A 15,655-nucleotide genomic window follows, 5' to 3' on the forward strand; every position below is an offset into this window, starting at 1 on the left:
TCATGACCACCATGTACCCATCCTCTGATGGCTACTTCCAGCAGGATAATGCACCATGTCACAAAGCTCAAATCATTTCAAATTGGTTTCTTGAACATGACAAGGAGTTCACTGTACTAAAATGGCCCCCACAGTCACCAGATCTCAACCCAATAGAGAATCTTTGGGATGTGGTGGAACGGGAGCTTCGTGCCCTGGATGTGCATCCCACAAAGCTCCATCAACTGCAAGATGCTATCCTATCAATATGGGCCAACATTTCTAAAGAATGCTTTCAGCACCTTGTTGAATCAATGCCACGTGGAATTAAGGCAGTTCTGAAGGCGAAAGGTGGTCAAACACCGTATTAGTATGGTGTTCCTAATAATCCTTTAGGTGAGTGTATATTATAGTGAAAAAACGTGCAGACATAAAAACAGCAACTCTAACAAATTACAGCATCTTGGGCGTATTGAGAAAGAGACTGTGACTTGAGCAACTACCTTCCAGTGGCCAGACCCTGGGTTAATTTGTAGCTGAAATGAACGAGTCTCTTTCAGCAGTCCAATGATGAGGTGTTAAATTAATTTGTTGTCTGTAAATTGGCACAGAGTGTGTTGACTAGTACCCCCTGCAAAAGGATTATTTTATTTGCACTCATATTCAACAAGTCCACTTTTCTGTCTACAACTGAAATAAAGATGAAAAGATTTTTGAAATCTAGAAAAAAATACATAAATGCTTAAATATTAATGGCAGGATAACCTTTAAAACAAACAGCATAATTCATTTAGACTATTGCTTATTTCTTTCACACTGGTTTGTATGTCTTTCAGAGTGGAGTACATTCATTCCTTTAACAGCTTGGTTACGTTGCTTTTGATTTGCCATAACTTCTTCTGTGAGAACTGTACCACTCCTCCACATGCTTCTCTGGCATGCAGGTTCCTGTGCATGCGGAGTGTTGGCCATCTCATATGAAGTCTCTGCATGGCAAGCAGAATCTCCCTGATCATCTTAATAATAAATACAATAATAAATAAATGAATGTTTCAGCTAATCATTACTGCAGAATTAAACAAGTTATTTACAATTCACATTTGATGACCGCTCCATAGTTGGACGCATGTCACTGTCTCATTTGGGAATAACACCCACTAAAGACGCCTCTCCAATAATGGGTGCAATGCGCTCATCTGAAACAGAGAGTTGCGAAGAACTGGGACCCAGAGGTACTTTACCGGTGAGCAGCTATGCATTTCTTTACATCTAATTTCAAATCAAACCATTTCCAGTTTATTTCTTGAACAGTTCACTCTACAGAAGACAATGAACTAACCACATTCATCACCACTTTCCAATAAATTGCTTTGCCTGACCCAGTAACACCACTACTCATACTAGAGAATAATATTTCTTTTTTTTTCATTTCTGTTAAATATATCTCAATCTTCACTTCTTTGAAGTTTTTTTCCTTACCTTTTTCACTTTTGACATTTTGGCAGACCCTTGGCACGTACGGCAGCACATTCTTATTTGCTAAGATTTGGAGCAGTGATGGGTGTGGATTATGGTAATGAACTGATAATTTGCACACAGTTGACAATTTACGATTGATTGGTTTTAATGAACCTATGTAGGGTATTAAGAAAAAATCAAGGTTTTAGTCATGGTTTGTGAATGTGGCATATAAGATTTTAGTAAAATCCCCATTTACATGCAGTTGAGTTCATTAGTTTACAAATATTTCTCGAATGAAACCCTTAGACTGTGCTGTAATTGCCCACTATTCTTTACAGAACTGTTCAAGCTCAGTCAAATTGGATGGTGACTGATGGTGAACTGAAATCTTCAAGTCATTCCACAGATTTTCAATCGAGTTTAAGTCTGAACTCTGACTAAGCATTGCAAGGACATTCACCTTTTTCTCCTTCAGCCAAAGTGTGGTTAACTTTGCTGCATACTTCAGGTCATTGTCATGTTGGAAGGTGAACCTTCTTCCCATTGACAAATTTCTGGGAGAGGACAGCGGGTTTTCCTCAAGAATTTGATGGCATTTTGCCCCATTCATTTTTTCTTCTAGCTTGACAAGTGGCCCAGTCCCTGCTGCACAGCAACACCCCAACTGCCACCTCCATGCTTTACTGTAGGTATAGTGTTCTTTGGACGGTAAGCTGTACTGACATTCCATCAGATATCCCATTCGGCATTGAGGCCAAATAGTTTGATTTTGGTCTCATCTGACCATAACACCTTTTTTCATTTGGCCTCAGAATCTTCAAGGTATGTTTTGGCAAAGCTTAATCGAGACTTGATGTGGCCTTTTTTGAGGAGTGGCCTTTGTCCTGCAGCCCTCCCATACAAGTCACATAAATCACATGTGGAGCATTTGTGATATTGTTGTCACATGCACGCAATGACCATCTTTGCCAAAACTTCCTGTAACTGCTTCAGAGTTGTCATAGGCCTCTTGGTGGCCTCTCTGACCAGTTTCCTCCTCGTTCTTTGATCCAGTTTGGAGTGACAGCCTGATATATGAAGGGTCCTAGCATCAAACACTTACCTCCTCTTTTTATTGTGCTCCAGGGATTGATAAAGGCAGCAATTTTTTTTTTTTTGTATATCCAATTCCTGACTTGTAACTGTCCACAATTTTATCCCCGAGATCTTTGGACAGTGCTTTGCCACAAATTGCTGATTGTTTGCTTTCAAATGCACTTCCAAGCATTGGAATGCTCTAGGAATGCCCATTTTATGCTAAAATAATCAGAATGATTAAAATTGATTGCAGGTGGAAACCAATCAGCTTGGTGTGCAATGGAGAAGATGATTATTTACACCTGATTGAGTTTACAAGGATTTTTTCCGGGGGGGTCCTTTAATCATCTCAGTGATTCTGTTTTTTGTTTTTCTGAACTGTTGCTATTATATTGTTTACTTGGTTGTTATAAGTTGCATTGAGTAAATACAGCTGGGAAAATATGTGTGTGTGTGTCTTCCTTTCAGGCTGCAAAGCAACAAAATGTGAATATTTGGGGTGAGGTGGGTCTTTTCAATACCCACTGCACCTGTCCAGGGATTCCACTAAAGGTCGCCTTGAAGAACAAGGCATCAACTGTATGCATCATTTTCTTTAATCTTTGCCAGTATGTTTCAAATCGTTTGTTTTTGAAAGAATGTGTCTACAAAACCGTGTTTGGCATATTTAGGCACATTTCCTAACTTACATTCAAAGTTGTCATTAAAGATCACAAGGGCAAAGTAAGGGGTGGAGCTCAGGGAAATAGAGGACGCCAAGCCAGCATCATTTAAGCAGAAATTCATTTCAAATAGGTCACTGTACACATATACTTTTTTGTCGCATACAGTCTACAAATGCGAATCTGTAGCAACTGCGTATATGTTTAAGTTCGATTACTGACATCAACCATTCTTTCCATCTTTATAATTCTAATGCCGTTGGGTTGAAAGTCACCATGTTCTTTTCCTGTCACCTGGCAACGCCCTTCATTCGAAATAACACGTTCAAGAGACGGGATGCGCAGAACCATCGAGGTACTGTACACATGCTGCTGAGGGGCGAGAAGACGACGGGTGGGAAATGGAGATACGATCAAGTGGAGCAGACCCCTCTCATGTGCCGAACTCGTCGAAAGGTACAAAGTGTTTGTAAACCTACGGCTAGTCCGTACACGAAGCTTCGCCGCCCAACGCAAGCTATGATTATATTCAAAAAGCTGCTTTCCTAACACCCATATTAACAAATGGGTTAAGCACGCGTCCCGAACATGCGAGATCTTTGTATAAAAATAACCAATTTAACTAACACTGTTCTCAAACGTTTTAGGCCGCAAAAATAATAGAAGCCCAACTTCAACACGAACAAGCACCTCGTTATTTATTCACTTGACAGATATAATAAGCATATCATGCCAAGACGTGGAAGCTCAGTTTAACCCCGTCATGCTTAATAAGGAGCAGGAACGTTACTAGCAGTGTTTTCGATATTCGATTGTGAAATGCGATCACGAATAGCTCAACGAACTATATTTCTTAATTCAGTTAAACATGATATATTTCAATACGCATAATTCAGTTCGGAATCGTGGAGTATTAAAAAGTTCAACTTAATATTACCTAATATCAAGAACCAATGAGCCATTAACACACTCACAACAAGTACAGTCACAAAATTACCTACCGAAATAAGCAGGAGTATAACAAGCGAACTGCACGCAAAAACACGGGATTCAAACTCTCCATACTGGAAGGTCCTTGTAGCAAATGATTCCCTGGGCCTAAAAGTCCTCTGCCAAAACGAGCGCCACTTCTTTGACGAGCCACTCCAATCGCGCAAGTCCACTTAGACGAAATGTCATAAACATGCGAACTCGAAGTAACTCCTGCGGAGGTCTGCAGTTGGTTTCTTCATCTTCTTCGTCGAGCCCCCGATTTAAGTTATTTTTATAGTGCGCTTTTTCATAAACTTTTTGCCTAGTAAAACGTAATATTTCGACTGCGTCTGGAATACGCAAGATAATGCACCAAAAACTTGTAAATCATCTGTTGGTAGATTTGCTCGTCTTAAGGATTTTAAAGTAAACTGATGTATTAAGAGATAAGCAGCACAGACACAGTAAACCTGTGAGTGAATAGCAACAATCAACTAAAGTGTCTAATAATAATTTCCACAAATTATACCATTTTGCTTTTAGGGACAAAATTATTTTTCATTTATGTGCTTTTGGGTTATTACGTGTTCTACACAAATTGATAACTGGATTTTACATTTTATTCATAGTTGCTTTTTCCATCTGCAATTCAGCCATTTTGGCACAGTTGATATAGTGTATATTATTTAGGTTCAACTGTATGAAGGAATATTTTAGACAAAATTAAGTAAATAAATAAGTGTTGTGAACTGTGACAAAAATAATATCAATGACAAAAATAATACCAACACTAAATTTGAGTATAAATAATTTTGTCATAAAATATATTTTTATTGCATACTTATTTATTTCATTTTTTCTTTGTTTATTCATTTCAGTGACAGGCATGCAAGATGAAAAAAAGCCCTGTAATTGAAACTGTCATTTTCATTTGTCAGAGTTGAGAGCAGAGGGTTTAGCAAGTACTGTTTTTTGATAGGTGAATTTTTAGTGTGGACATACAGTACACTTTCAGCTTTCAAGTGCCGATTCAGAGCTTCTTGAACTAAATCAGCTGCTTTGCACAGTAATTCTGGGCCATTTTTTCTTGCAGTCATGTCCGACATGCAGAGTGACAAACTTGGAGCATATGCAAGTCACAACTTGGAGCATATGCATGAGCCACAGAATTCCCAAGTCAAGGAAAGTGCATATGTCTACTCTGTGGATGATTCACCATTCAAAAAAACAACTTTGATGAGTAAAAGTGACAGTTTTTATTTTAGGGCTTTCTTCATGTTGCATGCCTGCCACTAAAATGAAGAAGTGAAGAAAAAATTAATATCGAAAAAGTAATAAGCAATAAAAAAATCTTGTGACACATTTAAATATATATACTCACATTTCATGTTGCTATTGTTTATTTACTTGTCTATGCCTTAGTCTGTTTCTCCTTAGCACCTCTCTCTCTCACTGTCGCTCTCTCTCTTGAGCTTCTAGAATTTTAATTTCATCCTTGGTTATCTATCTATCTATCTAGCTAGCTAGCTTAGTTAGGCACCGCTGCACCAAATCTTTCAGTTAAGTGTTCCTTTTATTCTATTTGTCTACCTGATCTTACTCATTTCATTCTTTTCCAATTTTCTTTATGGTTATCTTCGTATGTCACATCTTAATCTCAGAGTACTTCTCACATATTTTTCATAAACTTTTTTTCCGTAACAGAATGCTATGTAGTGGACACCTCTTGGATTATCTGCCATGCAAATTTCACAGACATCTGCACTCAACATGTTAACCCAAGTAGAACTTTCCTTCTTTAACCAGAATAACTACATTGCTGATATCTAAACTTCAGGCCTGCTTTGCTTGTTGTTATCATTGTAAGAACATTGGTGTTCAACAGCTCCCACAGCAATCCTTCAGACACTTCTCTTGTCACCACCTCCGTCACTTTCACAAAAATCAACAGACTTAGAACAGATCTCCATTTAACTGCAGAAGTTTCATTAGCTCCTTTGGCAGTTCTGACCACCTTTCATGATTCCTCATAAATGACATCATCAGAGGCACTGTTTGTCTGTTCTTAGCTTTGTCATTGCCAACATCTTAGCAGCACCCTGTCAAATGCCTTCACCAGATCTATAAATGCATAATACAGCTTCTTTCTTGTCTCCTGACATTTTTTCAGTATTTAGCTGACAATGAAAATCGGAATCATTGATCCTTTCCAAGGCACTAAACCAAACTGCCATTCACAAACTTTCTCCTGATCTTTTCCCCAGAACTCTTTCAACCCCTTTCATTACCTTCTCCAGAAGCTTGCTCACCCCATTGGCTGTACACTCCAATGGATTACCTTTTCTTTTGTAGAATGTAATAAAGAAGCTTTGTTTCCAGTTTTCAGGAATCCTTCATTCACCTTCTTTTTCTGTATCTGAAGCACGGTGTAGCACCCAACCATTTTCATTGCATCACCAAACTTCAGAATCCACTCATCCTCAACATCTTGCTATGGTGACCCATAAAATCTCTATCCATTCCTGCTCATCCTTTATTTGCAGATGTAGGACTTGAACTTGGAGCCTTTGAATTATAGAACAGTTGTTTTAGTTAATGAAACTAAAAGAGAACACCCATGGTTATAGTAGTCAATCGGTCCTGTGTTAGAGTGCCTGGTTGGCAGCAGCTGGCTTTCTCTCTCTCTGTTACTCTCAGCCTTGGTACACCACCAAATCATCCTTACCACAGAACATCAGGTATACTGTATGACTGTCATAAATTGGATTCACCCTGCTGTGGTTTGTTCAGATTTTACAACTTCCTGTTGATTTTGGCAAGTGTTGAAAACAGTGGTTTAGTACAGGCTGTACCTTGCCCATTATTTGTATCTCTCGTCAAAGAGGATATCAGAGGAGAAATGTTTAAGATCCAATGCCCTTCTTGATACCAGCCTCATTTAGTTTGTGCAGCATGCACGATTAACCATGATCTTATTCTAATACCAAGACACAGGGGAAAATTCAGTGGTTTTTCATTGTCACTGGACAATCAAAACATCTAAACTATTTCTTCAATTTCTTAAACTGATTTTCTTTTTCTAAAGATTTTAGAGCCTGCCCTCATATAGGATGATCTCCAATACAGCCTGCCCTCATATAAGTTGATCTCCAAGAACCACACACCATGCCCCACCACAATGTGTGCCATTTCCAAATATGTACACTTAATCTTCTAACTGTAACAACAACATTTATTTATATATCACATTTTCATACAAAAAATGTAGCTCAAAGTGTTTTACATAGTGAAGAATAGAAAAATAAAAGACACAGTAAGAAAAATAAGTCAACAGTAATTAACATAAAATAAGAGTAAGGACAGATGGCGAGGGAGGACAGAAAAAACAAAAAGCTGGAGAAAAAAAAAATAAAATCTGCAGGGATTCCAGACCATGAGACCGCCCAGTCCCCTCTGGGCATTCTACCTCACATAAATGAAACAGTCCTCTTTGGATTTAGGGTTCTCATGGAAGGACTTGATGATGATGGTCATGTAGACTTCTGGCTTTTAATCCATCAATGTAGGAACATCATGATGCATTGAAACCGGAAAAAGAAACAGAAGAGAGAGCAGAGGTTAGTACAGATATTAGAGCCACCATGAATAGGTGTTATAATGAATTGAATAAGCAAACTCCTGTCAATCATGAATAATCCACTGCATCCACTTAGCAGTGTCATCTCCAGACAGAGGAGTAGCTTCAGTGACAGACTTTTGTCACCGTCCTGCTCCACTGACAGACTGAGGAGATCGTTCCTCCCCCACACTATGCGACTCTTCAATTCCACCCGGGGGAGTAAATGCTAACATAATTTTATTTTCATTTTTTTCATTTTTATTACTATTTAATTTAATATTGTTTCTTTGTATCAGTATACTGCTGCTGGATTATGTGAATTTCCCCTTGGGATTAATAAAGTATCTATCTGTCTATCTATCTAATACACAGAGTTTCAGGATTAAATTAAAGTGAAGTTATGAGAAGGCCATGTTAAAGTAATGTATTTTCAGCAGTTTTTTAAAGTGCTCCACTGTATTAGCCTGGCGAATTCCTATTGGCAGGCAATTCTAGATTTTAGGTGCATAACAGCAGAAGGCCGCCTCACCACTTTTACGTTTTGCTCTTGGAATTCTAAGGAGATACTCATTTGAGGATCTGAGGTTACGATTTGGAATATAGGGTATCAGACATTCCAATATATAAGATGGAGCGAGATTATTTAAGGCTTTATAAACCATAAGCAGAATTTTAGAGTCAATTCTGAAAGACACAGATAACCAGTGTAGTGACATCAAAACTGGAGAAATGTGTTTGGATTTTCTTTTCCTAGTTAGGATTCTAGCCACTGCATTCTGCACTTGTTGCAAATGATTTATGCCTTATTTTGGGTAGTCCTGAGAGGAGTGCGTTACAGTAATCTCGTTGACTGAAAACAAAAGCGTGAATTAATTTCTCAGCATCTTTCAATGATACAAGAGGTCTAACTTTTGCTATGTTTCTTAAGTGAAAAAATGCTGTCCTAGTGGTCTGATGAATATTTTTTACTTCCGTCTTGACTTTTAATCCTAATGCATCAAGTTGATTTCTGATAACCTCATTGAACCCATTATTGCCAATCACTAAAATTTCAGTTTTCTCTTTATTTAGCCTGAGAAAATTACTATTCATCTATTCAGAAATGCAAATAAGACATTGTGTTAGTGAATCGAGAGAGTCGGTGTCATCAGGTGCTATTGATAAGTACAGCTGTGTGTCATCAGCATAGCTGTGGTAACTCACATTGTGCCCTGAGATAATCTGACCTAAAGGAAGCATGTAGATTGAGAAGAGCAGCGGAACCAGGATAGAGTCTTCTGGAAAACCATATAGGATATCATGTGTCTTTGAGTTGTGATTACCACAACTAACAAAGAATTTTCTCCCTGCCAGGTAGGATTCAAACTGTACTAGTCAACACAAAGAAAAACAAGAATAATATAAAGGAAATGAACATCCATTTTAATTCCTGACAAGTACCGTTTTTGTTACACTATACTGTTACTAACCCACCTGTTCACAAGTAGATTTGTGCCAACTTCAGGAGCAGATGGAATAGCACATCAGCATTGTGAACAGAACATCTGTTAATGCCAAAAGCATTATACTTCATTTTCAAGATCTGTTTAAGCACTCTGATTTTTCCATCAGCAATCTGTTTTTTGTGCATACTTTGGTTTTAGGTTGCAGGGAGCCAATACCTAATTTAGAGTGTTAGGCATAAACTAACTGGCCCTTTAGTAATTATAGGTTCAAAGGGACATTACTGTTACATGGAATTTACAGGCTAAACAAAAGTACTTTGAATGTAAAACATGTGAAAAAATAAGAAAATCCTGAAATCGCTTTTTTTATGTAGTTCCAGGGAAATGGCTAGTAGGTGTAAAGCGCAAAGGAGAGCCTAAGTGCAGCAATGACATTGACCAAGTGCCTAAGAAGAAATACTGTGTGGAGGATACAAATAAGCTTTACATAGGTGAGAGATGGACAAGGTAAAATATTTTGAAAAAAAAGAAAAGTAAAGACTTGAGGTTGAATGCAAAAGGTACCATTATTCAATAGGGGTTTACCCTTGTCAAGTATTGCTAGAAGTGTACAATAAACGCTGAAACTGGAAACGTGTGTGTTAGCTGTCAGCAGTTCTCACCTTCCAGGAAACAAAGGTCTTAGTTTTGTTCTTGTTCCATACTAGCAGAGTGAAAGGCTACATGTAATACAATTAGCTACTATAATACAGCTAATTTATATAGCCTGTCATACTGTACAGTATGTCTGGGATAAAGCCACACCACGAGATTTGATTCAGTGGTGGTGGTCAGATATTCCCAGGTCATGAATGTTTTGTAGTAAATACATGAGCCTTATCCTGTGCCTACAGGGCACTCATGCTGGTCTCACTCACCATTTGTGGTATCATTATATGCATAATGTTTATGTCTAGTGGAGGAAACGGGTAAGGAATGACTCACTAGTGAGAGAAAGTGAAACCTAGATCAAGTGAGACAAGAATCTGTAATTTGATACTGGAGAGGTTGAAAAGTAGGTTGACCACCACACCTCACAGACAGGGTTCATGACTCAGACAGTTAAGCCACAAAAGATATTGCGGTATTTGTTGTTTTTACTTTTACCTATTTAATAAGTACATCTATAGTTGTATATTTTAGCCTCCTTGGCTTCATGCTGGTTCTGTAAGATCACTCCAGGCACGCCACCTCCTGTTAAAATGCATATATTATTTTAAGTCCCATTTAAATCTTACAGATCTGTCAATAGATGATTTTGTCATTTTCCTGAAGTAAAACCTTTTTTTTTTTTTTCAGGAAATGCACAATATTTCCTATGTCTCTCTGAAGCACCCTTTCCTTCATTTTTTGCTGTGTTAAGAGAACAATGTAATGTTTTTGTGAAGGGTTTGTGTTACGAATTTTCCCAGTTTTTTGCAGCAGTGGCAGCCAGTTGGAAACTGACGAAACTTAAGTTTGATCCAGGTACTAAAATTACTTTATTTAAAATGTAATAAAATATTTCCGATTTACTGTGGACAATCAAAATTATTTAATATATTTAATTTAATATTTAATAATATTTCAATGCATTAAAATGTACCTAATTTACTGGTTTGTTAGATTAGATTAGATTAGATTTTGACACTTGGTAACATAGTCTGCCATTATTTGCAACTAGCTGTATAAACCCATGCTGTAAAAAGCCTGGGGTCCTAGAAACTATTGAAATTGTCAGAAAAAAAAAATGAAATATAGAGATGTCAGGTAATTGAAAGGAACTACTCTGGGCATCTCTCTCCTAGGTTTCATTTTGCCGACGTGCTCGCCTCGCTTGTGTATTAGTGGCGGGAGGAAAAGTAAAACGGATACCGTTTTGCTGATGTGCTCGTCTCGCTTGCATAAGAGTTTATCTCTTTTCTCAGCAGTTTTACTTTGGCAACAGAGTCGCTTTCTTCTTCCGACTCGTTAACTTGGGGCCGCCTTGCTGACTGTCTGAGCTTCATGCTGTAGTAGCCTCGCATTTCCGGGCCGGACAGACAGACACACACATTTCCATGTGCAGACATTTGGTTTTCTTTTTGCTCAGAGGTGGAGCCCTTACCCCGACTCCACCTCTCACTTCTGGGCCAGACAAACACACACACACTTCATGCGTAAACATATATATATATATATATATATATATGATAGGAAACTCTTTGGTTTGTAAGATGTATACAGTACCTTATCAATATAATCATCATCATCCTATCAATATAATCCTTATCAAAACCTTCTTGAAAATCATTAAAATATTATATATACTTCAATGGTGAGATGTAACACTTGCTATCTTCCATCTTTAAAAATTTCTTTAGCATGTAATGATTTCTGAATATGTATGCATTAGGTGTTTACGTACAGTATATAATTACTACCTTTCTGTAGCACTCTTGAGTGTAAATATCAATGAATTCCACAAAAACCAGCTACTGGATATATAACCAGCTAATGCACTGCTACTGGCTAGCTAGTTTCGTCATGAGAGATGTGTGGTAACTAACAGCTCAATAAAACATGGTGTTGATTTATCTAAAATGCACACAGTCTGCAGCGTGCTGAGTGCTGTGATTTCCAGTAAATGAGGTGTACTTGTTGGAATTAGCATTTGGAGGCAGAACAAACAAAAACTAGTTTCATTAAAAGAAACAGCAACTGTTTCATTTAGTGCTGAAATTTGTGGTGTTCTTACTCCCACTCAGAATCTCTATGCTCAAGTAGCCTGTGATATATTGGGCTATATAACTTGATGTATATCCTGTTAAATTTGATCTCACTCAGTTTTGTTGCATAATACATTTTATCCTTTATTATTATTAATAGAATTATTGGGGGGTATTTAAACTGCCTTTTACACCTTATTAACAATTATTGTGAAAATAAAGGGTGGACTTTATAGCTGTCATTTCTATAGAGAGTCACTGCCAAAAGAGATCCTACTCTGCTGGGCCCTTGAGCAAGACCCTTAACCTGTAATTGCTCCAGGGGCACTGTACAATGGCTGACCCTGCGCTCTGACCCCACAGGGTATGCGAAAACTAACAAATTCCTAATACAAGAAATTGTATAAGGCGAAATTAGGAGCAAAAAAAAAATTGCCAGCTCCAAAAGGTATTGTTAGAGTCAGAATGTGATGTTCAGTCAATGCAGTTACAGCCATACACAGATAAGTGTGTGTCAAATGCAGTGACAGAGAATTATTATTATTTGATTATTATTGGTTATGTAGCCTATTATTTTTTGCCCCCTCCCAACAGTGTCACTCCAAATTGTTTCCAGATTGTCCCTTTCAAATCGGTCATTGTAAGGTTTACAGAATACTGTTGATAGCTGTATAAAATTTAAAGTAATTTATAGTAAAATTCTCAAAATCGCCAAATTTAGTTCAGTGTTGTTTTGATACCACCACCTGTCCTAGTAGCACTGTTTGCAAGGAAGGAAAGAGTCCTGGAAACTCACTTACACCAATCCAAACACAGTTTCACATAGGTCTAAAATGTTACATCTGTGTGTACTTGTAAATTTATGCACAGGATATAAAGAATTTTTCATTCAAGGAGAAAGGAAGTGCTCAGTAGAGCACAGATCTCCTAATCATTACTTTATGCCAGTAACCATATCACATGCACTTCAAAACAAGTAATGCACGTGAAGCTAAGCATGTTTTGGCCCAGCCGGTACTTGGATGGGAGTCCATCTAGGAATAATTTGGGTTGCTGCTGAAAGAGGTGTTGGTGAGGCCTTTGGGAGAGTATACCCTGAGGTCTGTGCGTAGATCCCAGTGCTCTAATACATTGATGGGAACACTGTTCTGTAAAAATGATGTCATCCTTCAAATGAGATGTAAAACTGATGTCTTTACTCTCTGCGGTTTAAAGGGCCCTGGGCATCCTTCAAAAAGAGCAGGTTTTCTTTCCCCCCAATCATCCCCTGTCCCTTACTGGCCAACTATGTCTCTCTCACCCCTTAACCACGTAATGTGTATAGAGTGTACTGGTACAAAGTGGATGCCACATATCATCCTGGTGAGTGCTACACATTACTGGTGATTGAAATGGCTCCCCACTCTCTATGTAAAGCAGTTTTGGTGGTGAGAAAAGCATTTTATGAATGTAATTAATTAATTAATTAGAATATCATTATAAGGCAATTTGTGGTGAATAGTTTAAAAGACATAAATATATACTTATACACCCTGTGGAAAGATCAGCCTCGACACAGACAGATATCGACTCACAATGTCCCAAAACACATATGTTTATTAATTCTTCAGTGCACACAGCACAATGCACTATAAACAACTCACAATAATTGCTCCTCTCTTCTTTCTCCTCTCCCGCAAGCTCTGTCCTCTGCCTCCCGACTCCAGCTCCCCAAATGGAGTGAGGTGGACCCTTTCATGGCACACCTAGATGTGCTACAGGTGCTCCCTGATGATCTTCTTGCACCACTTCCTGGTGTTGCGGAAGTGCTGCATGGACACCCGGAAGCACTCCAGGTGTGGCTGGTTCCTCTTCCGCCACACTAGGAAGTGCTGCCGTCCAGGGCTCTGGGATAGTCCAGGTCCCCCCTGGCGGTGGCTACAGACCCCAACAGGGCTGAGCTTCCAAGCTCCAAATCCGTGGCCCTGATGTAATCCAGGGGGGCTGCCATCTTGCACCCCAGGGAAGATATTGCCTCTCTCCTGGTCCTTCCCTTCTCCAGGCATCCTAGTGGGGCAAGGTCCCTGGTTGTCTGCTACAACCCTTAGGAGATTATCAGGTCTGCTTTTTTACAATAAAAAGCTCAAGAATGTTAAATGTGAACAGATTTGATTCCGACAGACACACCTGTAAAGAAGGTTCTGTTGAAGGGCTTGTGAAAATATTGTTTCTATGTTATCTTCTGAGATAAAATAACTCAAAGTTATTGTCTACATTGTTGAGTATACATGCAGACAGGTTTGGTTAGAAAGCTGTGTCAGAAGACATGACTTGTTTGGCATATTGATATGAAGCGGTAGAAACAAAAGAGCTGGCTCTTTACTAGACACACAAGCAAACAAAAGCTGAATGATAAAGAGGGGGATGGGGATGGGAATTGTAATACCAGGCTATTTAAGTAAGATCTCATGTACGTGACAGGTAGACACTGAGCCAGGGATGACAGCATGTAATCTGTGGTACTGTACACAAAAAATGACTTTTGCAAAATTACTAATAATAAATTCTGCTCTGTTGACTGAAACCTTCAGAGGAAAAGGTTAACAAAGTTCTTCCATAGCATTTTTGAAGAGAAAAATCTGTTTATGGAGTAGCAAAGATGCACAATTTAATCAATATTATGCTAGAAAAGAATGCATGCTTGTGTTTAGACTTGACTGTAAGTGATATAGTTAAACAATCCATGTGGGATGAAAGCATTTTTGATCAATAATACGTAACTCTCTATCAATCAATCAATCACAGACCTGGGCACTTTTTCTTTGCATCTGCTATCAAAGACCTGGATGTCCACGAAAGACAACAGTGGTGGATGATCGCAGAATCATTTCCATGGGGAAGAGAAACCCCTTCACAACAGCCAACCAAGTGAACAACACTCTCCAGGGGGTCGGCGTATCGATAACCAAGTCTACCATAAAGAGAAGACTGCATTAAAGTAAATACCGAGGGTGCACTGCAAGGTGCAAGCCACTCATAAGCCTCGAGAATAGAAAGGCTAGATTGGACTTTGCTAAAAAACATCTAAAAAAGCCAGCACAGTTCTGGAAAAACATTTTTTGGACAGATGAAACCAAGATCAACCTCTACCAGAATGATGGCAAGAAAAAAGTATGGAGAAGGCGTGGAACAGCTCATCATCCAAAGCATACCACATCATCTGTAAAACATGGTTGAGGCAGTGTGATGGCTTGGGCGTGCGTGGCTGCCAGTGGCACTGAGACACTAGTGTTTATTGATAATGTGACACAGGACAGAAGCAGCCGAATGAATTCTGAGGTGTTCAGAGATATACTGTCTGCTCAAATCCAGCTAAATGCAGTCAAATTGATTGGGTGGCATTTTATGATACAGATGGACAATGACCCAAAACGTACAGCCAAAGCAACCCAGGAGTTTATTAAAGCAAAGAAGCGGAAAATTCTTGAATGGCCAAGTCAGTCACCTGATCTTAACCCAATTGAGCGTGCATTTCACTTGTTGAAGACTAAACTTCGGACAGAAAGGCCCACAAACAAACAGCAACTGGAAGCCACTGCAGTAAAGGCCTGGCAGAGCATTAAAAAGGAGGAAACGCAGCATCTGGTGATGTCCATGAGTTCAAGACTTCAGGCTGTCATTGCCAGCAAAGGGTTTTCAACCAAGTGTTAGAAATTAACATTTTATTTCCAGTTA

The 15,655-nt window shown here is 38.7% G+C and overlaps 1 protein-coding gene across 2 annotated transcripts in view; it reads left to right on the top strand.

The window, feature by feature from the left end:
- The first annotated feature begins 3,480 nt into the window (after positions 1-3,480).
- Positions 3,481-15,655, top strand: part of LOC120532119 (serine/threonine-protein kinase pim-2-like) — a 34,046-nt gene continuing 21,871 nt past the window's right edge. For both annotated transcript variants that reach the window (XM_039758011.1, XM_039758013.1), the window contains exon 1: positions 3,481-3,635. In XM_039758011.1, the coding sequence (XP_039613945.1) occupies positions 3,581-3,635 (55 nt within the window). In that variant the 5' untranslated portion in view covers positions 3,481-3,580. The remainder of the gene's footprint in view (positions 3,636-15,655) is intronic.

This window comes from Polypterus senegalus, chromosome 7 (assembly GCF_016835505.1).
Source record: "Polypterus senegalus isolate Bchr_013 chromosome 7, ASM1683550v1, whole genome shotgun sequence".
Lineage (NCBI taxonomy): Eukaryota > Metazoa > Chordata > Cladistia > Polypteriformes > Polypteridae > Polypterus > Polypterus senegalus.